Below are 25,361 nucleotides of genomic sequence, written 5' to 3' on the forward strand. Positions count from 1 at the left end.
CTATAGCAGCTATATGATACAGTCGTCCGATTTTGATAAAATTAAATTCGAAATTCAGAAGTAATAAATAAATGTTATTTCCAAGCGTAGGAGGTTATACATGTGTTAAAAAACACCAAAGATATAATTTTTTTTCCGACTATTCCTATGGGAGCTATAAGATATAGTTGTCCGATCCAGCTGATTCCGACGTATATACTACCTGCAAAAGAAAGAAGGCTTTTGGGGAAGTTTCAGTCCGATAGCTTTAACGCTGAGAGACTAGTTTGCGTAGAAACGGACGGACAGACGGACATGGCTAGATCGTCTCGTCTAGTGATGCTGATCAAGAACATATACTTTATGGGGTCGGAAACGTCTCCTTCACTGCGTTGCAAACTTCTGACTGAAATCATAATACCCTCTGCAAGGGTATACAAATAAATGCAACAAGTAAAATTTGTCATGAAATTAATAAAAAAATCACGGCGAATTTTTGAACAAAAAGAAGAAAATAAAGAGGCAGTGTCCATTTAAGGCAAGCTTTATATTTATATGTATTCAAATATTCACAAGCCGCACACCGTGTGCCTCCAATTCCTCTTCATCCGATTTTGACAGTTGAGGTGTCATTCGACGAGTATTTTAAGTGAGAATACAAGTAGGTTGATAGAGGGGGGTGTTTATTCCCACCGGCCCCAACAGATCAAATTTTTTAAATTTTCACATTTACACTTTCACCGCTCTTTCTCCCAAACCAATTGATTTCTTTAAAGTCTTGGTATGCAATCCTTAGTTTTTTACCTCTCGATTGATGTATTACTTGAAACAATCGGACGATTACAGTAGATTTTCATTTCTTCGTGTATATAGTATAGTAGTCGCTTTCGCACACCCTCCTGGTGCGCTTCGTCACTACGTGGACTGCCGTCCACAGTGATAAGGCTACATTAAGTGTATTGTGAGCTACAACTCGGCAAACTTTGAAAATGTGTAATTCGTTAACAACCTAGTGATTGTAAAGGCGTCTGTTGATATCGCAAAAACTAAAAAAAACCGACCAAGAATCGAAACGTGCACCACTTTACCGCCTTAAAATTGTTATTTATAACCTTTAGTGTGCCCACTGGCCAAGCATAAGTATAAACACCATCTCAGGAAAACCCAACAAGGGCATCGATGACAACGATATATCGGGCTTTTTTGCAAAGAAGAGCGTCGCTCTTTTAGAGCGCTTCAAGCGAGTAAGAGAGATAGGCAGACACAGAGGCCAAAATAAAGTGAAAAAGCTACTCGGTTAACTTATCCAAAACTAAGGTATGTTACAAAAACCGTATAAACCGTATACATGCGACCGATTTTTACTAAAATTTACTGAGATATTTATGTATACTATGGGATATATCCCATACTTTGTCTTGTGTTTATCTATGCTACCTTAACAAAACTTAAATCATTCCCACACCACCATAGAGATAAAGGTTTTGTAGTTTTTTGTGATTTTACCAAGAGGCACATTCCACGGTGAATATATTTTATAAGCCTCTATTCTTTTAATTTTGAAGGATTACAACTTTTAAAAAAAACCATAAAAACTTTTTTTTTTTTTCTTTCCGGTGCAGGTTGGATTTTAAAATCTCGTCGAAACGAGTCAGACTCCATTTGTCGTTCCTCTGGCTTAGCTCGCGTTTGGATATTATAGCAACCAATATTATAGTATGATTTGGTGTAAAACACATTTTGACCTAAGGCCCTTCGAATTTCAGGAACAGGTCCTCAATGATATATTAGTCAAAAACATAGAAAACTACAAAGTTTAAATATCACTAGCGTACATCCAAAATGTCCCAAGAAGAATGTCCCTGGGAGATAACGAAAAAGAAGTCAAAAATATTTTGTTTTGTATCTCCGTGCTTTAATTATATCTCGAGCTGCGCTTAACGAACATAGGTGATATATGTGTTAATATACAACTTTAATGTTACCCTTTAATTTGGCCGAACATATGATTAAGCTACATTAAGTATATTGTGAGCTACAACCCAGCAAATTTCGGAATTTGGAATTTTCAAAGCATTTAGTGACTGTAAAGCGTTTGTGAAAAAAATCCGAACACTAATCGAGACGTGCGCCACTTTAAAGTTACCGTCCAAACGAACCAAACAAGTCACATTTTGTCAAATCAATGGTAAAGTAAGTTACATTTTATTTGTCATAGTTCTTCATTGTTAGGTCGATAACAGAATGGCACCTGAATTCTTAATTTTAGTATTGACCAACTTAAGGAGGTTCATGTTATATTCTTAGGCAGTGTTGTGAAACTTTTTTAAAATTAGTTTGTCTTCTTTGTTGTGTTCTTGGATAATAAGACACAACAAATGAAAAATCCAGAATTAAATTCAAATATTAGAATTCAGAAGAATTATTTTCTAATGGGGAGAAGTTATGTTAAAGTCCACTCCATTCAACTAACCCAATTAGCCAGAAAGTACAGGAGTTATTAAACTCTTTAAATGCTAAGTAATCGATTTCGCAACAAAAGTTAATAGACTCTTGTAAAATAAGAATCCTTTTTCCTTTAGAAGTATTAGACTACTCCTCTTTTCATGTCATGCCTATCCAAAAATATTAATAATATTTCTACCGTGTTAATATTTTCAGGTACAATCTGCAATGCGTCCACTGCTCTTAAAATTGGGTGATCACAGGAATTTATCTATACCAGCAATAAAACGTTTATCTTATTTTACTCAGTTATTTCCACATATGTTTAATGAGAAATTAAGTGAGCAAATATTGCAACATTGCTCAAAAATTATTGAAATATTTGTTGGTGACTACAAGTGCACAAATGCAAATATTAATTTCTTTGCATCATCGAAAGGTGGAGAGTATGAACAGAAAATTGTCATATTAATTGAAATGTTTTTCCATATCTCGGCCTCAGTAAAATATATTGAAAAATTGTGCCAGCTTGTCTTAAAAACTGAAAAGAACTTGATGATTGAGGCATCTAGCCCATATCGGGAAGCTCTTCTGAAGTTTCTTCAACGCTTCCCAGACGAAACTGTGGATTTATTTTTGACTGAATCTACTATGATTGATTCTCAATGGAATCGGTTTTTTATATATATTTTGAAACATCAAAAGGGATCAACATTTCGTTCAGTTATAAAAAGCAGTAAATACAATAAATTATTAATTTACTTAAACGTCTGCACAGAATTTCCTCAAAAGCATAAGTACGAGATTCAGCACCAAGCCGTTTTAATAATATTTACAATAATGGAATTAGACGATCAATGGATTCCGACACGGCAGGATATTGTCGACACCCTTAAAAGTTGTTGGCAGAATGATTTGAGTTCCACTTGCTTTGAAGACGTAGCTTGTGACTTATGGCATTTAATTGGAAAAATACTTTTGCTTTATTTTTCAAACAATACGAACGACATTGAACTGCTCTTTCAATTATTAAGGGCATTATGCTTTCGATTTATACCGGATGTCTTTTTCTTACGAGACTTTTTGCAAAATACAGTTGCTCAAAGCTTTACTGTGAATTGGAAACGAAATGCCTTTTTTTACTTTGTTGAAAATTTTAATAATAATATAATTTCGGAAGAGTTAAAAGCCAAAATTATTACCGCTGTAATTATTCCATGTTTTACTGTAAGCTTTGATAAAGGCGAAGGAAATAAACTAATTGGAGCACCACCGACCCCTTATCAAGAAGACGAAAAAAATATTGTTTCCGTATTTATTAATAAAGTTTTTGACCCAGATAAACAATATGATGATGCTGTGAGAATTGCTCTGCTTCAGCTAGCATGCTTATTGGTAGAACGTGCATCTCAGCACATACATGATGGGGATGCAAATAATAAACGCCAAGGAAATAAGTTGAGGCGTCTTATGACCTTTGCATGGCCTTGTTTACTCAGCAAGAATTCAGTGGATCCTACTGCACGATATCATGGTCACTTATTGCTTGCTCATATAATCGCCAGATTAGCCATTCATAAGAAAATAGTCTTACAAGTATTTCATTCTTTGCTGAAAGGACATGCGTTAGAGGCCAGATCTATTGTTAAGCAAGCACTTGATGTACTAACACCAGCTATGCCATTGCGAATGGAAGACGGGAACACTATGCTAACGCACTGGACCAAAAAAATTATCGTTGAAGAAGGACATGCAATGCAGCAGTTATTCCATATTTTACAACTTATAATTCGTCATTATAAAGTAAGAATAAAATTAATTTTCCTTCAACTTATTGTTTATTATGTGACTTACATTTTAGGTGTATTTTCCTGTGAGACACCAACTAGTGCAACACTTGATTAATTATATGCAGCGCCTCGGATTTCCTCCTACAGCATCCATTGAACATAAGAAACTAGCTGTGGACTTAGCAGAAGTTATTATAAAGTGGGAGCTTCATCGAATTAAGGAGGATGATCGAGAAACTAAAGTTGATTCGACTGAAGATGAACTAATGCATGAAAGCTCAATAAAGCGTCCAGGAATCGATTCCGTAGAAAATCGAAAGAAGTCATTTGATAACATACGGGAATCAGCATTGCAAGGAAAGTAAAAAAAAATTAAGTTTTTTTTTAAACTACAAAACATTGTACAAGTTTTAGCTAACTTAAGAATGATCGCCTTCACGCATAACTCATCCAAAACTCATAAAAAAAAGAAAGGAAGTTAGCTTCGGCAAGCCAAAGTTTGCATACCCTTGCAGCTATAACAAGGAAGAACGCTATAGTCGAGTACCTCGACTATCAGATACCCGTTACTCAGCTAAAGGGACCAAAGGGAAATGGAGATATGCAAATCGAGATTTAAATACGCCACCTACCGGCGGTAGACTGATTCTAGCGTTATGGGCGTTAGAGTGGGCGTGGCAAAATTTTTTTTGGATCAATCGATAGGTATTGACGAGACCAATACATTTCAGTTAAATTTAAGGGTAAAGTAAAAGGGTATACTTGATTCGTCGGAAAGTATGTAACAGGCAGAAGGAAGCGTTTCCGACCCCACAAAGTATATATATTCTTGATCAGGATCACTAGCCGAGTCGATCTAGCCATGTCCGTCTGTCCGTTTGTCCGTCTGTCTGTCCGGATGAACGCTGAGATCTCGGAAACTATGAGAGCTACGCTGTTGAGATTTGGCGAGCAGATTCCTGAGCTTCTTACGCAGCGCAAGTTTGTTTCAGTAGACTGCCACGCCCACTCTAACGTTCACAAACCGCCCAAAACTTTAACTCCTACAGTTTTGATGCTAGATAGAAAATTTTAATTGAAATGTATTGTTTTCATCAATGCCTATCGATTGATCTAAAAAAAAGTTTGCCACGCCCACTTAAACGCCCACAAACCGCGAAAGCCTGTGACGCCCACAATTTGCACTCTAGATAAAAAATTTTAACTGAAATGTATTGCTGTCGTCAATACCTATCGATTGATCCAAAAATAAATTTGCCACGCCCACTCTAACGCCCATAACGCTTAAATCTGTCTACCGGCGGTAGGTAGCGCATTTTAATCTCGCTTTGCTGCTTGCATATCTCCATTTCCCTTTGAGTAACGGGTATCTGATAGTCGAGGTACTCGACTATAGCGTTCTTCCTTGTTTAGATTTTTATACCCGTTACTCGTAGAGTAAAAGGGTATACTAGATTCGTCGGAAAGTATGTAACAGGCAGAAGGAAGCGTTTCCGACCCCACAAAGTATATATATTCTTGATCAGGATCACTAGCCGAGTCGATCTAGCCATGTCCGTCTGTCCGTCTGTCCGTCTGTCCGTCTGTCCGTCTGTCTGTCCGTCTGTCTGTCCGTCTGTCTGTCCGTCTGTCTGTCCGTCTGTCTGTCCGTCCGGATGAACGCTGAGATCTCGGAAACTATGGGAGCTAGGCTATTGAGATTTGGCGTGCAGGTTCCTGAGCTTCTTACGCAGCGCAAGTTTGTTTCAGCAATGTGCCACGCCCACTCCAACGCCCACAAACCGCCCAAAACTGTGGCTCCTACAGTTTTGATGCTAGAATAATAATTTTAGCTGAAATGTATTGTTCTCATCAACACCTATCGATTGACTCAAAAAAAAGTTTGCCACGCCCACTTTAACGCCCACAAACCGCAAAAACCTGTGACGCCCACAATTTTCATGCTAGATACAAAATTTTAACTGAAATGTATTGGTCTCGTCGATACCTATCGATTGATCCAAAAAAAAATTTGCCACGCCCACTCTAATCGATTGATCTAAAAAAAAGTTTGCCACGCCCACTTAAACGCCCACAAACCGCGAAAGCCTGTGACGCCCACAATTTGCACTCTAGATAAAAAATTTTAACTGAAATGTATTGCTGTCGTCAATACCTATCGATTGATCCAAAAATAAATTTGCCACGCCCACTCTAACGCCCATAACGCTTAAATCTGTATACCGCCGGTAGGTGGCGCATTTTAATCTCGCTTTGCTGCTTGCATATCTCCATTTAGCTGAGTAACGGGTATCTGATAGTCGAGGTACTCGACTATAGCTTTCTTCCTTGTTTTTTTTGCATTTTCGGACACTAACCCTTTGAAACAAGGAAGTTGTCGAAAAATAAAATCAGCCGCAGAGGGTACGCGCACTTGGCACTTTTCTCGAACAGTATTTTTGAAAAAGGGCGCCATGATTGCAACTGATCTACTGAGCCGATTTAAAATGTTCACAAAAGACATAGATTTCGCCTCTACCTCGATCGTCATTGTCCATTGATATTTAACAATGTTATATAACAAAAATTGTTAAAAATCAGGGGGAAAATGAAGAAAAAATATAGACCGGCGCTGTTTGTTTATTTAAAAATACTTTTTTAGGATGGTGGTAGGGGCGATAGACATTCACAGGTGATTTATAAAAAAAAGTGGTTTGTGTGATTCAGACAACTGGAGACATCGTAGCGCCCAGATTTTGCAATATCATCTTGAATCAACTATATCTCCGCCGGAAGCAACCGGCATAAAATAGAAAAATATTTTTTTCATCGTTTTTACAAGTATAATAAACCTGTATAAAATCTTAAACGTAAAATAAAAACTTTTCTGAAAAAAAATAATTTGCGAAAGGCGAAAAGTACCTGACTACCCCCTTTTATGTAACTCCGAGGGAATGTGAGAGAACTATTTACAGTGATCAGAGAGTAACATAGAGCAGTAATGTAAAGGTTTAACTCGGAGCTTTCGCTCATAACAATGTAAGCTTAGGTACTAACAATTCATAAAGGTCTTACAAAATGCAGCTGTTTCGGTTCTACCAACAAAGCAATGTGAATCGGACCCAACATCCCGGACCCATCGAATGCTTTTCGGTGACTTTCAAGAAATAGGTAGTGGAGCCTGTTTGTGGATTGGTCGTCAAATGGTATCCTTCGAGGTTCGTTTATCAACATCACCACATCCAACAGTCTCCTGTTAAGAAGTGACCAGGGATGATGACTGCGAGGTCGTTTGGGTCCGACGACATTGGCGACAATGGTCGTGATTTCAGAATCGCTTCGGTTTCTTCTGTAACCGTGGTAAGGTCCTCGTACGTGAGGCGCGCATCAAACATGGTTCGGTACAGGAGGTCCTTGACGCTCTTACCGCGGCCTTCCATAGGCCGCCAAACTGAGGTGCCCTGGGGGGGATAAAATGAAAGTTTATAAATTTATTAGTACAATATTAGATTATCGTTGCTTTGACTTTGTCGTCGAATAAGAATTCCTTTAGTTCCACCAGTTTGATGCTACACTTGTCGCAAAATATATTAGTTGGTAGGCATTGCCTCGATATCATGCGCTTCAATGCTCCGAAGATTGTAACTATTCACAAATCCCTTACCACCTCGATGTGTACTGTCATTGTGGCGAAGTACACGAATTTGGCGAGATAAATAGGGTCCTCGAATGCGTAAGTAAGTTGAGATCGGGCCACAAAAATCGATTCCACTGCGAGAAAATAGTCGGGAAGGAGGGATTTGTTCGACAGGCAAATTTCTCATGACCTGTTGGAAGAGTTTGGGCCGATAACGCACACAATGTAAGCAGTTTCTGTCTATACATCTGGCCACGTCCCGTGCGTTATTTCCACTAATGCGTTGGGTCCAGCGTGAAAGTTCTGCAGGTGAACGTCCCGAAAGTAGTTTATGACAAACGAGTCGCCCTTCGGTAATTGTTGAGAGTTCCAGCTGTACGCAAACATTTCCTGTAGGAGCTGATCTGTCGAAGTCTCTCAAGTAGATAATTCCTTTCTGGTCCTTGAATGACCATATCGGCAGATTTTCGTTTTCCACCTTAATAACGTCCATGTCCAGTATTTCGCGATCCTTCCCGGGCTGCAATAAGTAAAACGGTCTTCCACACTGTAATTATTTTCTAAGCTCCTACAATGAGCATCCTCTTGATGCCAATTTCGCAGGGTTGAGACGAGTTGGAACGAGTCTCCACACGCAGTCCGGGGTAAGGTCTTGAATTTCTGCTATCCGATTGCCGACGAATGCCGATATCATTGCTTAATGCTGTTTGATCCAATGCAATACGAGCTGCGAATCGATTGAGTTATTAGCTCTATATCTTTGTTTAGTCGTTGTTCCAAGGACAGAAAGCTAGTCCGAGCGCGTTCGATTGATGATCAAAAAAGGCAGCGTTATTCCTTAAATGATAAGTTGATCAGTAATCTGCCGTCTGCTCCCCTTCCTGGGCTTCTAGCGCGACCAGTAATTATCCATCCAAATTCAGTTTTCTGTAGCGTTGGCATCCTGTCCCTTAGTTGATTTTGATTTATTATCCTCCTAGTTTGATTTGTCCAACTGATAGTTCTTCAAAGAAGATCTCTGTTCAAATGAACAGGTCTATTCGACGGGACTGCATTAAGGCATCCCGTGCTATCGAGATATTCTGAGGGATATTCCAAGATGAAACATCATTATCCGAGTTCAAATGGTATGCGATGTGACGTAGCAATCGACAGATATCTCAGTGCCTTTAAAGCGGGATTTGACCGAAGTGTATCTATTTGACGCTTCTTTTTAGGTAATCGAAGAGTTTTAAAAAATCTTCTCTGAAATGAAATTTACCTGAGAGCACAAGTCGAGGTGTGCGCAACCAAGTGTGATATTTCCAAAGTTATCCTTTACCAAGGTGTTGGCTTTGGACAACAAAATTTGATCAGTCACTTGATTGATGTGAGCATGAGCGAGCGCCCCGTTGTAGTATTGGTGTGTGAGGGGTGCTGCTTTCCCTAAGGAGCATGGTGTGATGAGCTTTGTAGCAATTGGGACATTTCTGGGTGTTAGGGCAATTGGTTGCCCAATGACCTACGTTCAAGCAATTCAGACATAGCAAGAGCCGTTTGGTGGTTTCGTACCGCTGCATAGTGTTCATGTCACGAAATTGAGCGCACCTATAAGTCCTGTCCTGTACTGACAATGACGTTCCACCATTTGCAAGGAAGATGACCAAGATAGCAAGGTAGAAAATTCCAGAGATTCGTTCCATTTTTATACCCGTTACTCGTAGAGTAAAAGGGTAAGATTCGTCGAAAATTATGTAACAGGTAGAAGGAAGAGTTTTTGACCCCATAAAGTATATATATTCTTGATCAGGATCACTAGCCGAGTCGATCTAGCCATGTCCGTCTATCAACGCTGAGATCTCGGAAACTTTAAAAGCTAGAATGTTGGGACTTGGCATGCAGATTCTTGAACTTCATGCGCAGCGCAAGTTTGTTTCGGCAGGGTCCACGCCTACTGTAACGCCCACAATTGACTATAACACTAAAACCTGTCCAGCGCCCACATTTTTTAATAAAATACAATTTTGTGGAAATGTAAATGAAAGTTTGTTCTTCTTATCAATACCTACCTACACGCCAAAAATGATTAATATCAGACCATTTATAAAAGGTGATACCCAACTAAAAAGTAATATTTTGCAATCCAAGGTTGCGCAGCAAATCAGCTGTTTTCAGTAATACGCCCCCAAGCCGCTAGGTGCGCTATAAGAAAGTTGGTGTTATAGTCTTGGTGGCGCTAGGTGGCGCTATAAGATAGTTGGTGTTATAATCTTGGTGGCGCTAGCTAAAAGCAAACATCTTCATCCCTCTCGCACTCTCTTTACCTGGGGAACGTAAATCTGATAGTCCAGGCCTATAGCCTTTTTTATTGTTTTTAAGCTTGTTGGCACTCCAGTAAAGCGGTCTGTCTTGTTTTAGGTGAAATCAGTCATTTTAGGATGCACCTGATGCACTCTGCTACAGCTTCCTTTCACACTATAAAATTTTTTTTTATTAAAGTGTTAATATTATTATTAACGTGTTATTTATTTGTTTGGTGTTACGGATTTCAGCTTTATACATTTAAAAAAAATAAACAGATCTACATTATTACTTTTCATTATTACAGGTGTGGGACCATATGCTAAGGCTGATGACGTTTTCCGCTCTATAGATAAATCCTACTGCGATACGGTTTTAAATTTTTTGGTACGGTTGGCATGCCAGGTGAATGATCCACAAGTCACAATCATTTCGCCAGGAGAGAGTTTATCTCGAAGGTAATGTAAAAATTTGAATATATTTGTGTTGTCTAAATAGCTAGGTGGTCCCTACCTTTGATTGTGGCTTGTTCAAGGCATTTAAACCTTTATTAAATAAATAAACTTAACACAGTAATTTTAAAATTATCTCTATTATCTTGCGTTTTAAAAATACTAAATTGGACAACTGTTTAATACAACTTTAATAAAAGTTTAAGGGGTTCGAAAACCGTTCGAAGCAATCATTTGGGAGCTATAAGCGTTGCAACTTATGTTAACAATGTAAAGGGTATCTGATAATTGAGGCGCTTATTTTTATAATTTCCTATTTGAATACGTTTTTACAGCCTAAACTAGCTTTTTTTTTGCAACAAACCCTTTATAGCCCAGAGCTTTAAAAAATTTTAATTTTTAATTTTTTTGGATTAGTTATCCCACTACAGAATTTCTAAGTTAACGATTCAAGATAGAATTTTAGCCAATAAAAAAATTCGTTACTAGAACAGAAGCCGTTAAGATTCTTATTGTATATGTATAGAAGGAAACTATAAGATTAACCAATTCTTAGCATATTGCAAAAAGCAAGTATTTATATATATATATTTTTTTTTTTAATGTCATGTCAAAAACGTCATGTTGTTTTGGATATTTCCAGACAAAAAGGGTAACTAGATTCGTCGGAAATTATGCAACAGGTAGTAGGAAGCGTTTCCGACCCCATAAAGTATATATATTCTTGATCAGGATCACTAGCCGAGTCGATCTAGCCCGTCCTTCTGACCGTCTGTTCGTCTGTCCGTATGAACGCTGAGATCTCGGAAACTATAGGAGCTACAATACTGGGACTAGGCATGCAGATTCCTAAGATTCCTGCGCAGCGCAAGTTTGTTTCAGCAATGTGCCACGTCCACTCTTACGCGCATAACGCTTAAGTCTGTCTGCCGCCCAAATAACCATATATTGAGATCTCAGGTAGGTGGCGCATTTCAATCTCGCTTTGATGCTTGCATATTTCCATTTCCCTTTGGTGCCTTTAGCTGAGTAACGGGTATCCGATAGTCGAGGTACTCTCCTATAGCGTTCTTCCTTGTTTTTCTTAGAAAGTTTAATATTTAACTACAAATTCTGTAAAAATTAACCTTCCCTCTTGTGCCTCTTGTTCTTGTTTTCGCGCGAATATTCAATATTATTGGTTGTATTACTAATCAGCTGACTGGAGAACCTAATGCTATTACCAAAGGTGTATGAAAATACTGATTTTGGCACAGTTAGAATATTAATGACCCCCGCCCCGTTACTAATTAGCATATGAATGGCCCTCGCCCCTAAATAGTTAGCATATTAATGGCCCCTGCCCCCTCATTAACGTATGCGGGATCTAGAACAATTAGCATAATCCATAGATTAACTGATTTTTATATATTTCGATGTCCTAAAAATGTGACTATCGTGTCCATAAAGAGTATGCTTAATTGCACACACCCCCATGTGACAATACTAATCACGTGACCTCTTTCCTTATTATGAGCAATTAATATTCAACAGGTATTGTTGTATACGTGAGAAAGGTCGCACTCTATGCCCACATCCCCATGTGACACTATTGATCATGTATCCTTTCCCTCATTATGAGCAATTAATAGCAATAGCATTAATAGCAACACCTGCTTGCTGTGCACGTGAGAAAGGTAGTATCCAAAATATCCAAAGAGTGATATCTTAGAGGAAAATGTACGATCATGTTGGGAAACAATGTTTCCTATGATTGTAAAACTAATTTAGAAATCAAAAGAACACCAACAAAATAAATCTCACAAGTTAATGCTTCTCAGATGTGGAATATTTTCAAAAACACATTTTTCTGTCCGCCCCAGAACGTGTAACTGGTAAACTGAAATTGTCTTTCATAAAAGGAATTCAATCAAGAATCTGTCCATTACCTGACCGCAAAAAACCGCAATAAATGGGACACATGCACAAGCCAACAACCTCTACCTGACTGATAGCTCAAACACATGCAGTAATAGGGGTAGAAATACCACCGTACAACAACTCGCAACTAGCCGGCATCCCTCAGTCAAGAATATATTTTCCATTCTCCGTAACTGTAATTTTAACTCGAAATAAAAAGTCAGAAGTTTATTTTGTAGCATAATAATACGTTTATACATTTATTTTGGTATTGCGAACATTTTTTATTATATATAATTAAATATACATATATTATATATTTTTATGTGTTTATAATTCATATAAATTGTTTCAGCAGGGTGCCACGCCCACTCTAACGCCCACAAACCGCCCTACAGTTTTGATGATAGAATACAAATTTTAACTGAAATGTATTGTTCTCATCAATACCCATACATTTATCCGAAAGAAAAAGTTTTTCACGCCCACTTTAACGCCTACAAACCCCCCAAAACTTGAAAAAATCGTAAATATGAAAGGGAATGTCTCGGAGACTTTCAAAGGTAGAGAATTGGGATTTAAGATTTCGATTTCGTAGCCTTGTACGTAGCGCAAGTTTGTTACGCGAATATGCCACGCCCACTCTAACGCCCACAAACCGCGCAAACCTGTGGCGGTCACAATTTCTATGATAGATACAAAATTGTAACTGAAATGTATTAGTCTTGTCAGTACCTAACGATTGATCCAAACAAAAAGTTTGCCACGTCCACTCTAACGCCTATAACGCTTAAATCTGTCTATCGCCCATATCACCATATATTGAGATAGCGGGTGGGTGGTGCATTTCAATCTCGCTTTGCTGCTTGCATATCTCTACTTCCCTTAGTTCCCTTTAACCGAGTAACGGGTATCTGATAGTCGAGGTACTCGACTGACTTGCCGTGACCTTTAATTACCTGACCGTCATAAAAGTCACATACCCGAGCCCCAAGTCGCTGGATCACTGATAAGAGTATACATCTCAAGACCATTGATAAGGGATGAAATCAGGACTGTGTAGAATCTCAAGTAGCCGATCAAGAAAATATTTTCCATTCTCCGTACTTGTATTTTTAATTACAATTAAAGTAGTTTGTTTTTTGTAGTTTGTTGTAATATTTTATCATTTATTTATTATTTTGAACATGATTCATAATATATAACTCTGGTGGAGAACTCTTACCAACTTGTCCAAGAAATAAAATAATATACCGGTTATTATCCTTCGCTGCAAACGCAGATTTCCGCATGTCTCCCATAAAAAAATGTTAAGTAAATTTCACAAGTTATTGTTTCTCAGATGTTGGAACATGTTCAAAACATCCATTTTTACCACCCCCAGAACTTTCAGAAACCAAAAAAAAACTGAACGGGCTTAATAAGTCAAGGATGGGTGTTAGTATTTGAGTATTCAAAGCATATTCTTAAAAAAAGGATAATGAGTTAGGTAAATTAGTTCTTTGCTAGTTGTCATTAGCTGGTTACTATCTGTTTAGTAGATGTTGTTGCTAGTTGCTTAGTGGTTGTTCTTATCTGGTCACTAGCTGTTATTAGATGGTTACTATCTGTTTAGTAATACAATACAATACTAGTTGTTTGCTGGTTACTAGCTGTTATTAAATTTAATAGATATTAACTTTGAAGATTATCAAGAGATATTAAATTTTTTAGGGTAGTAGTCATACCGACATGGACTTGACACGTTGGACACGTTGTATTTAGTTGTTACCTAGAATTTTTTGATGGTTACTTTCCGTTTAGTCTTGTTTTGGATGGTTACTTTTTGAATAGTACCTGTACAGTACTTGGTTTTGGATGGTTACTATCTGTATAGTATCTGTAAAGTACTTGGTTTTAGATGGTAACTAAATGTTAACAAGTATTATGAGTTGCTATAGTCTCTTATTAAGAATTATCAAAGTACACAAGTTAAAGTTTCTAAGATGTGTTAGCCAAACACACTTGCAGTGAACTATCATTACCTGACCGTCATCAAAGTCACATGCCCAAGACCCAAGGAAATTGAATAAAATACTTCCCCTTCATTTGTACTTGTAGTTTTAATTACAGTCAGAAACAAAATTTGTAGGATCATTCAATATTTTTTTATATATTTTATTATTGTAAACATATTTCATTAAATTCATAATTAATTATATTTTATGTATATTTGTATATAATTAATTTTCTTACTCCATCCCTCTGTAAGAAACATGTCGGTTATTAATCTTCGTTCCAAACGCACATTTTCGCTTGTTCCCATAGATAGATGTAAAATAGTTTTCACAATGTAATCTTTCTCAGATGTTGGATTATTTTTAAAGCGTTCATTTGTTCTAACCCATAATAATATTATAACATATTTCGAAAGCGTCATTAGCTAGCATAGGAGCGTCTTTCAATTTAATTTCTGATTCACGTTTATGATAGAGGTGTTGGGACCTGGTAATATCGGTTTTTGTTGTCAACTATTTTTCTAGTTCTAGTTTTCTAATTCTATTCTATTTGTATACTATTTGCATGAGTAAGGCATCATTGTCTAAGATTCTGAATAAGTTTAATAAACTCTTTAATTATAATACTCATCTGGTTTTCGTGATTCATAACGGCGGTTGAGCTGTTTGGACTTTGATTACTAGCTGTTGTTAACTGTTATGAGCTATTATTAGATGGTTACAATCTGCTTGGTAGATGTCTATTAGTTGCTTACTAGTTTTTATTAGCTGGTTACTATATGTTTAGTAGATGTATACAAGTTGTTTAGTATCTGGTTTCTATATGTTTAGTAGATGTATACAAGTTGTTTACTAGATGTATACAAGTTATTTACTAGCTGTTTAGTATCTGGTTTCTATATGTTTAGTAGATGTATACAAGTTGTTTAGTAGATGTATACAAGTTGTTTACTAGCTGTTTAGTATCTGGTTTATATATGTTTAGTATCTGTTTACTTGATGTTTACTAATTATTATTAACTGTTTACTAGTTGTTATTAACGTCTACGAGCTGTTATAGTCTTTTGTTAAGAAGGATCTAAAATTCTTGTCCTCTAGACGACTTTCGATGTGAAGTAAAAACTTACACTCTGATTTTCAACGGGGTTGCTATGTAAGATCGCGCACTCAAGTTGTCTGAAGATTGATATCTTTGAGGAACATGTCCGATTATGTTGGGGAAAGATGTATCCTGTGATTGTAAAACTAATTATGAAATCAAAAGAACCCCAATAGTTGTTTACGAGCTGTCTAAAACCTGATTAGAAGCTGTTTTGATAAACAATTTAAACGATTTAAAGATCACATAATAATTTCATCCATTTAAACTAGTGTATTTTAAAACAAACACATCCTTTTTTCTTATTCTTTCATTTTATATAGTTATCGATTGTTTCAAGATCCTATAATAAATTTATCCTTAACTTCGATAGCTAGCCTTACATCCCAAAACCATAGTTAATAGCTACAATAAAACGTTTAGAAAGAAACAATAATATGAATTTAAAATATCGATTTAAAACTACCTATAATGGGGAAAGTAATTGAAATCGCTCCGGCGTAATATAGTAAAAACAAAAACACAGGTATTATACAAAATTCTAACACCAAAACAGTTGTATGTACCCAGATCTAAATGAAGCATACTTTCCTTTGCCAAACAATGTCTGCGAGTTTTACTTATAAATTTGTTAGCCATAGTTTATATCTTATTAGGCTAGTCACTTATTGCTAGCCATACCATAATCCCAGAATCAAGTTTTTTTTACCTACAATACACAAGTTGGATGTGTAGACAATTGCTAAAATGCTTCGACGCAGGCAAAGGTCAATGTAATTGGGAAAATTCTTGAAATATTTTGCCAGCATGAAAAAAAAATACCATAAAAAATGTAGCTACCATCACCGGCATAGTCAAAATATAAAACCTTTGTAAAGGGGTTTGTCAAGTATCAATAATTGAGAAAGTATATTATAAAATAGTATTCGAGTGAACTTTCAAGTTTAATAAATTATTTGTGATAGGTTCTCCATTTAGTGTAAATCAAATTATTGCGAATCGTGTTTTTTCGCGTTTAGCCGATATTTTCACGTTCCAACTGTGTTGGTTGTCATACCCCAATTTAGGGTTAACATATGAATCCCAACTCCGGATTGGTTGGTTTACAATGCTTTTAATAATATCGCACATCTTAGTTTTTGCAAAATCGCTCGTAGTTGCATGGGGAACTTTTCAGGTTGTATTCGTTACTTCTAGTTTAAAAGTTTGTTTATTTCTGGTTTGTTCAAACACATCGCCAAGATTCTTAGTTAGCATCAACAATGGTTCGTGGTTACAATTTAACAAAAATTTTTGTATAATCGTCAGCAAATCCCAACACATTTTTTAATGGTACAGAAAAGATGAAGTGGGTTCCGGTAGAAATTTCGACACCACTGTTCCAAGCAGAATTTAATCGATTTTGACTTTGAAGATTATCCTGAGATATAACATTTTTTAGGGTGGTGGTCATACCGACATGGACTTGACACGTTACGTTATAGTCTCTTATTAAGAATGATCATATCACACAAGTTAATTTTTCTTAGATGTCATAGCCATTCCGTCCCAGAACCATTAGCTATAAAAATAAGAAAAATTGTCTTCTTTCCGCAAGTGATCCATAAACATGTCACCAATAGTGGGAAAGCACACAAGACCTATCTCGATCAAAAGCCTCACTTACGAAAAGGTCACATGCCCATGACCCAAGGGTCTTACATCTCAAGACAATGGATGAGGGATGAAATTACGATCGTGCAACAACTCGCAAGTAGCCGACAAACCTCATTGAATTAAATACTTTTCCTTCTTTCGTACCTGTACTTTTAGTTATAGTCAGAAACATAATTTGTGGGATCATTTCATATTTTTGTATTATTGTGAATATATTTTAGTATATTCATGATAAAATATATATTATATGGGTTATTGTTATATGGGTTATTAACCTTCATTCCAAACGCATATTTTCGCTTGGTTCCCATAGATAGATGTAAAATAATTCTTACAATTTAATGTTTCTCAGATGTTGGATTATTTTTAAAGCATTCATTTGTTCCATCCCATATTAACATTATAACATATTTCAAAGGCATCCTAGCCTAACATAGAATCGCCTTTTGATCTAATTTCTGATTCAACTTTATGATAGAGGTTATGGGACCTGGTAATATGTGTTTCTAGCTGCTAACTATCTATTTAGTTCTAGTTTTCTAGGTTTGTTCTATTTGTACACTATTTGTATAAGTTATGCATCCTTGTCTAAAATAACAGCGCATTTTAAATTAGTTTAATAACTCTTTAATAACACTACTCATCTGGTTTCCTGATTCAAGCTGCTTGGACTTTGGTTACTAGCTGTTATTAACTGTTATGAGCTATTTTTAGATGTTTACTATCTGTTTAGCAGCTGTTTACTATTTTTTACTAATTGTTATTAACTGGTCACTAGCTGTTATTAGATGGTTACCATCTGCTTAGTAGATATTTACTAGTTGTTTGCTGGTTCTAGCTGTTAAAAACTGTTATGATTTGTTATAAGAATGTTACTATTAGGGTATTCAATTGCGGGGCAAACGTTTGAAAAGTGTAAAAGTGTTCCAACAACAGTTTCCATACAAAATAGTTTTCAAGGCCTACAATACCCCAGCCTATGTATACAAATCTGTTGTACTTGTGTAGAAATAGGGGGCTAATAATGGGTAGGAATTTTATCTAAAATACTAAAAATATACTGAAAAGTTGGGTTTAAATCCATGGTAATGACAGTGAAAGAAAAGAAACAAATTTGAATTGTCTTTTGTAAAACAAAATAATTGAATAACAAAGTCAATGGAACAAATATCCTCAAGGGAGAGAGCCAGGGAGGTAGAAACTAAGCGATGGTCATAGCCTTCTTCTCACAAAAATTTAAAAATGTTACCTTTCTTTTATACGTCAATATCCTGCAACGATGTTAAAAAATAGAGGGCGTTCACAATTCTCGTCTGGTAAACTTGCAAATTTTACACTTTTGCAAAGCAATTGAATACCCTATATATGTTTAGTAGCTGTTTACTGGCTACTAGCTACAAGTTGTTATTAGCTGGTCTCTAACCGTTTACTAGATGTTTACTAGTTTTTTACTAGTTATCATTAGCTGGTTACTATCTGTTTGGAAGATGTCTTGTAGTTGTTTACTAGCTGTTATTATTTGGTTACTAGCTGTTATTAACTGTTATGAGCATACAATCATATACTGAGATCGGGGGTACGATGCGCATTACAGTCCCGCTTTGCTTCTTGCATATCTCTATCTCCCCTTGGTCTCTTTAGCTGAGTAACGGGTACCTGATAGTCGAGCTACTCGCCTATAACGTTACTCCTTGTTTGAATAAAGACTAACTGCTATTATTAATAGGTCTAAGCTTAGGGTTTGGCAAACACGGTGAGTAGGGACTGCTAATGTTGAATATGCTAAAGGGCGAATAGATTCCAATGTGACGCTTTTTCCGATAAGCAAGTTGTCGTTAAGTATTTTTCAATTGAAGGAATGAATTCTATAAAATCAAATATAACTATTAGTGTATGTGCAAAGTTCGAATATACAATTAACTCCCACTTTGAAACGGAATGAAAATATGTTGCATTTTAAATTTTATTCAAATTATAATGGGTCCTTTATAGCTTATTCACATTAATCACTATCTACCGTTTACCGTGTACCTTCGTACATATAAAACAAAAGATTTCATTTCCGATCCCAAGCTGTTTTACATAGTATTTTTAGTATATTATGCTTATGCCAAAATAAACAGGAGTTCAAAACGAAAAGAAATCAATTAGGGTATTCAATTGCGTTGCAAAAGTGTAAACTTTGTATGTTTGCCAGACGAGAATTGTGAACGTCCTCTATTTTAAAATATCGTTGCAGGAAATTGACGTACAAAAGAAAGATAACTTTTAAATTTTTGTATTATATATGATGGACGTTGATGCACTACGAGCAGTACAAACAAGTGGCCCAACGACACCAAGCACGTGCTTGTTACGCGCGGGGCCCTTTTATCAATTTGGGCAAAAAATACGAGTTCGCGAGGAAGATACAAAAAACAAATAGAGACGGGACACAAATGAAAATAAAAGAAGCATCTAAGAATGAAGCAAATGAGTTAAAATATTAGTTTTTAATACCGGGATAGAAGTTGAAGTGCAAATTAAATGATAAAGGTTGTTATAATTATTACATAGAACGCGAAAGGGCTCGTGCAGACAAAAGTTAGATGTACATCGTGGCAAATTTAGGGGATAATAATTTCGTGTTAGTCTAACAGGAACATTAAAAGTTAGGCGGTTTACAAGTTCTACAGAATCAATATCACCTCTTATAAGATTTTGCATAAAAATAGTACCAAGCATTGTTCTACGATTTGCAAGGGTAGGTAAATTAAGCAATAGTAATCTACTCTGATAGGAAGGTAGCCTTATGTTTTGATCCCAGTTCAAACTACGAAGGGCAAAAAGAAGAAATTTTTTTTGTACCGACTCAATACGGTCAATATGCACTTGATATTGTGGACTCCAAACCGAAGAACAATATTCCAAAATAGGACGGACAAGGGAGGTAAATAATAATTTGGTTGTATAAGGGTCATCAAATTCTTTTGACCAACGCTTTATAAACCCAAAAACACTCATGGCCTTGCTGACAGTGGACATTATGTGGCAGTCAAATTTAAGTTTTGGTTCCAGAAGAACGCCTAAGTCATTAACTGAATATATACGGTCGAGTGACGTATTTTGATGAGAGTAACTAACAAAAGTAGGAGTACTCCTATGAAAAGTCATAACGTTGCATTTAAGGCAGTTCAAATTTAAAAGGTTATACTCACACCATCCCTGAAAACAATCAATATCTGACTGCAAGCAGAAACCAGACTCAATATTGTTATATGAAAAACAAAGCTTAACATCATCAGCATACATTAGTACACGAGAGTGAGTTACGATAGAGGGAAGATCATTTATAAACAGAGTTAACAGCAAAGGGCCCAAATGACTACCCTGAGGCACTCCAGATGTCACATAGATCAGTTTTGAGGCAGCGTTCTTGAATATAACCCTCTGAGTCCTACCATTCAAATAACTTGAAATCCAAGTTAATAGATTACATGGAAACCCAAGCTGATTTAATTTAAATAAGAGAAGAGAGTGGTTGACAGAGTCAAAGGCCTTACTAAAATCTGTGTATATAACGTCAGTCTGCATTTTATTCTTAAATCCATTTATTACAAGAGATGACAATTCCAGAAGGTTGGTGGTGGTCGATCTTCGCTTAACAAAACCATGCTGACACAGTGATATTAGCGAGGAACATAAATGTTGCAAATGAGAAGTAATAATACGTTCAAATGCTTTAGGAATTGCCGACAATTTAGAAATACCTCTGTAATTCTGGGCATCCGCCTTCGCACCCTTTTTGTGAAGTGGAATGATAAAAGAGTCCTTCCAGATAGTAGGAAAAACTGACGATGAAATAGACAAATTAAGAAGTTTAAGAATCGGCTTACATATGGTTGACGCACAAAACTTAAGCACACACCCGGGGAGTCCATCAGGACCGGGAGAATAAGTTGGCGTTGTTTTTTCTAAGTAATATTTAAAAACTCAATTTCTTAAATGTTTCTAAATAGATAGCTAAGTTGGAAATAAGACCATTAAGCAAACGGGTATTATTGTTAAAATTTTGAAGAACAAAATTTCATGGTTTCCTGCTAACTTATATAATAACTTCTTTTTAAATTTTCATAAATTAACATTAGTAACACCAAATTGTAAAAAATAAAATAAATTTCAAAAATGAAATGCAAGCCTTTGTACATGAAAATAACGTAAGCCAATACGGAAAGGCGGTATTTACTCCAACGAATCTCCACAAATTACTACTTATAGGTACAAAGTGTTTTGTATTTAGGGCCCAATTTTTTAAATAAACCTAATTTTACCTCTATCGGTCAAGACTTATCGATTTATTTAATCTAAAACATCATAAACAATAGCCCCTCCAAAAAGGATAACGACGAAAAATACTTATATAGTTTTAAACTTTTTGGAATGATAATAAAAACGTAGTTTATCATAAAAAAGATGGCTTGTTACAACTTTGCGTTTTAACATTTTTTTGGAGTAACGAATGCTGGCACTACTATTTTAATGAGCAGTCGAAATTTGTCATGATTTCTAAAAATAATAAAAATGAAGTCAAGTCGTAATTGCTATTGGCTATACTTATTACTCCATATAGTCTTATCTAACAAAAAATGTAAAATTTTTTAAACCGAAAAGAAAAATAGCGGTACTTAAGTGAAACGATGCATGCACTACTATTTTCATGATCGCAACTGTGTGTACTTACAGCTGTTTTCCTGTTGTCAGACTTGGGAAATTCAAGCTCCATTTTTTTATCCAGATGTCTACATCTCGCGCGCTCGCACTGCCGTCCGCTCTCCCTCTCCATCTCTCCCCTAAGTCTGCGCTCTGCTCTGGAGGACTTAAGTTAAGTTAGGCTTAAGCAGTTCTCATTTCCAAGTGTACAAATAAACATCTACGCCCGTCGCGTAAAAACCCCAAAGTACCCCCGTGTTTTTATGCGTACCATTCGATCTTAGGGCTTCACCTATTTTCAACGATCAAGCCACCCCGCCCCAACATTTTGGTCCTTCAAGCCGGATTTCAAAATCTTTGGATTTTCCTCTCCTGGAGTTTCCTTTGATTTTGTCCCAGCGGGCTTGAACCGCTCCAGATAAGTTCCACCTACTATAATTGCCGGTCATACAGCCAATTTTTTCGAACCCTTTTTCGACTAACTTTTTGTATGATATATTGTCTAAATCCAAAAGTGATTAATCCGACACAACGGCATTGAATAAATATATTACCATTCCGTTATTTGTACCCGACTATATTCCAGTTTCCTTTGCCCACAATTGTACACTTTAAACAATTCCAGTATATATTTCAGTGCTACTAATCAACAAAAATATTTCTCAAATACATTTTCAATTTCAATTGTGTGTAAATTATAACTCAGCCACAGTAAAAAATTCCCGATCATAAAATTTTTCCTTAAGATTAGCACTCTTTATTTTTTACTGTGTTCCAGCTGCGTGTGTATATTTACATACATATTCTAATACAGTCCACTCTACGTACTCTTTCTTATACAGGCCACTCCAACTACTTTTCTCGACCTACAAATACGGCTAAATTTTTTCTAAAATTAAAAACAAAGTTACAATATATATATATATGATGGACGTTGATGCACTACGAGCAGTACAAACAAGTGGCCCAACGACACCAAGCACGTGCTTGTTACGCGCGGGGCCCTTTTATCAATTTGGACAAAAAATACGAGTTCGCGAGGAAGATACAAAAAACAAATAGAGACGGGACACAAATGAAAATAAAAGAAGCATCTAAGAATGAAGCAAATGAGTTAAAATATTAGTTTTTAATACCGGGATAGAAGTTGAAGTGCCAATTAAATGATAAAGGTTGTTATAGTTATTACATAGAACGCGAAAGAGCTCGTGCAGACAAAAATTAGATGTACATCGTGGCAAATTCAGGGGCTAATAATTTCGTGTTAGTCTAACAGGAACATTGAAAGTTAGGCGGTTTATAAGTTCTACAGAATCAATATCACCTCTTATAAGATTTTGCATAAAAATAGGACCAAGCATTGTAACATTTGGAGCATTGGACATTTGCAAGGGTAGGTAAATTAAGCAATAGTAATCTACTCTGATAGGAAGGTAGCCTTATGTTTTGATCCCAGTTCAAACTACGAAGGGCAAAAAGAAGAAATTTTTTTTGTACCGACTCAATACGGTCAATATGCACTTGATATTGTGGACTCCAAACCGAAGAACAATATTCCAAAATAGGACGGACAAGGGAGGTAAATAATAATTTGGTTGTATAAGGGTCATCAAATTCTTTTGACCAACGCTTTATAAACCCAAAAACACTCATGGCCTTGCTGACAATGGACATTATGTGGCAGTCAAATTTAAGTTTTGGGTCCAGAAGAACGCCTAAGTCATTAACTGAATATATACGGTCGAGTGGCGTATTTTGAAGAGAGTAACTAACAAAAGTAGGAGTACTCCTATGAAAAGTCATAACGTTGCATTTAAGGCAGTTCAAATTTAAAAGGTTATACTCACACCATCCCTAAAAACAATCAATATCTGACTGTAAGTTGAAACCCGCCGCTATATCATTATGTGATAAACAAAGCTTAACATCATCAGCATACATTAGTACACGAGAGTGTGTTATGATAGAGGGAAGATCGTTAATAAACAAAGTAAACAGCAAAGGGCCCAAATGACTACCCTGAGGCACTCCAGATGTCACATAGATCAGTTTTGAGGCAGCGTTCTTGAATATAACCCTCTGAGTTCTACCATTCAAATAACTTGAAATCCAAGTTAATAGATTACATGGAAACCCAAGCTGATTTAATTTAAATAAGAGAAGAGAGTGGTTGACAGAGCCAAAGGCCTTACTAAAATCTGTGTATATAACGTCAGTCTGCATTTTATTCTTAAATCCATTTATTACAATAGATGACAATTCCAGAAGGTTGGTGGTGGTCGATCTTCGCTTAACAAAACCATGCTGACACAGTGATATTAGCGAGGAACATAAATGTTGCAAATGAGAAGTAATAATACGTTCAAATGCTTTAGGAATTGCCGACAATTTAGAAATACCTCTGTAATTCTGGGCATCCGCCTTCGCACCCTTTTTGTGAAGTGGAATGATAAAAGAGTCCTTCCAGATAGTAGGAAAAACTGACGATGAAATAGACAAATTAAGAAGTTTAAGAATCGGCTTACATATGGTTGACGCACCAAACTTAAGCACACACCCGGGGAGTCCATCCGGACCGGGAGAATAAGTTGGCGTTGTTTTTTCTAAGTCTCTTACGAGAGAAATTTCCGTAATTTCAGGGGTAACGATACAATTTGCCTTATTTAAGGGATTAGGGTAGTTAGAATTTGACCAAGCAGCCGAACTATAAGTAGTTTGTAAAAACTCGGCAAATAAATCAGCAATTTCAGAATCCGTCGATGCCTCCATTGAGTTAAAACGTACCGATGAAGGCAATGCTGACGACTTACGCTTGGCATTGACAAAGTTATAAAACTGCTTCGGATCATTTGAAAATTCAAATTTACATCGACTTAAATACATAGAATAGCAATGACTATTGAGAACATTAAAATCCGATCGAGCCACCACATATTACGAAAAATCAGATGTCTTACCCGATTTCTTATACTTTTAATAAGTGTTTGTCTTAAGGTTTTTAAGTCTTTGAAGCGCATTGGTAAACCAAGGTGTGTAATGTGGGTGGTTTCCCTGTGTCAAAAAAAAGTAAGATGTTGTAGAGGAAACAGCTAAAAGCTATTGATTTCGGACGACACAGACGATCGACAGGATTTCGAGAAGTGTACCTCTTGCTGTGCTCAAACTAGCTCGCCGGATTGTCGTGGGGTCTTTCTACTCTCCTATATGCCAATCGATCCCATTAGCATAATATTTTAGGTACACGTATGACTGCGAATTTATGACTATTAAAAGTTGTGGGATTGGCAAATATAATAACTGTAATCGGCTAACGACTATAGCCAAGTGGTGGTTTCGTTCTTCAGACTGGGAATTAGATGTTAGTTATCCCATTTCTTTACCCTCCCTTCCTTTATCATATTCTATGTTAATATGACCCTTTTAAAGGTTCTAGTTTTAAGTCATATTAACACTGCCCTA

At 36.3% G+C, this 25,361-nt stretch overlaps 1 protein-coding gene across 18 annotated transcripts in view; it reads left to right on the top strand.

The window, feature by feature from the left end:
* Nipped-A (Transcription-associated protein Nipped-A) overlaps window positions 1–25,361 on the top strand; it is a 509,451-nt gene that overhangs the window by 261,547 nt on the left and 222,543 nt on the right. For 15 of the 18 annotated variants that reach the window (XR_011605752.1, XM_070999192.1, XM_070999186.1 and 12 more), the window contains 3 exons: window positions 2,641–4,227; window positions 4,286–4,569; window positions 10,416–10,568. Coding sequence is in view for 15 of the 18 variants with exons in the window: in XM_070999192.1 (XP_070855293.1) it covers window positions 2,641–4,227; window positions 4,286–4,569; window positions 10,416–10,568 (2,024 nt within the window). In the remaining 3 variants the exon portion in view is untranslated. Of the gene's footprint in view, window positions 1–1,601; window positions 1,629–2,640; window positions 4,228–4,285; window positions 4,570–10,415; window positions 10,569–25,361 lie in introns of those variants that run through there. The other 3 variants (XR_011605753.1, XR_011605754.1, XM_070999194.1) reach the window with 2 other exon arrangements.

The sequence above is a fragment of the Drosophila suzukii genome, unplaced genomic scaffold (genome assembly GCF_043229965.1).
Source record: "Drosophila suzukii unplaced genomic scaffold, CBGP_Dsuzu_IsoJpt1.0 scf_4, whole genome shotgun sequence".
Classification (NCBI taxonomy): domain Eukaryota; kingdom Metazoa; phylum Arthropoda; class Insecta; order Diptera; family Drosophilidae; genus Drosophila; species Drosophila suzukii.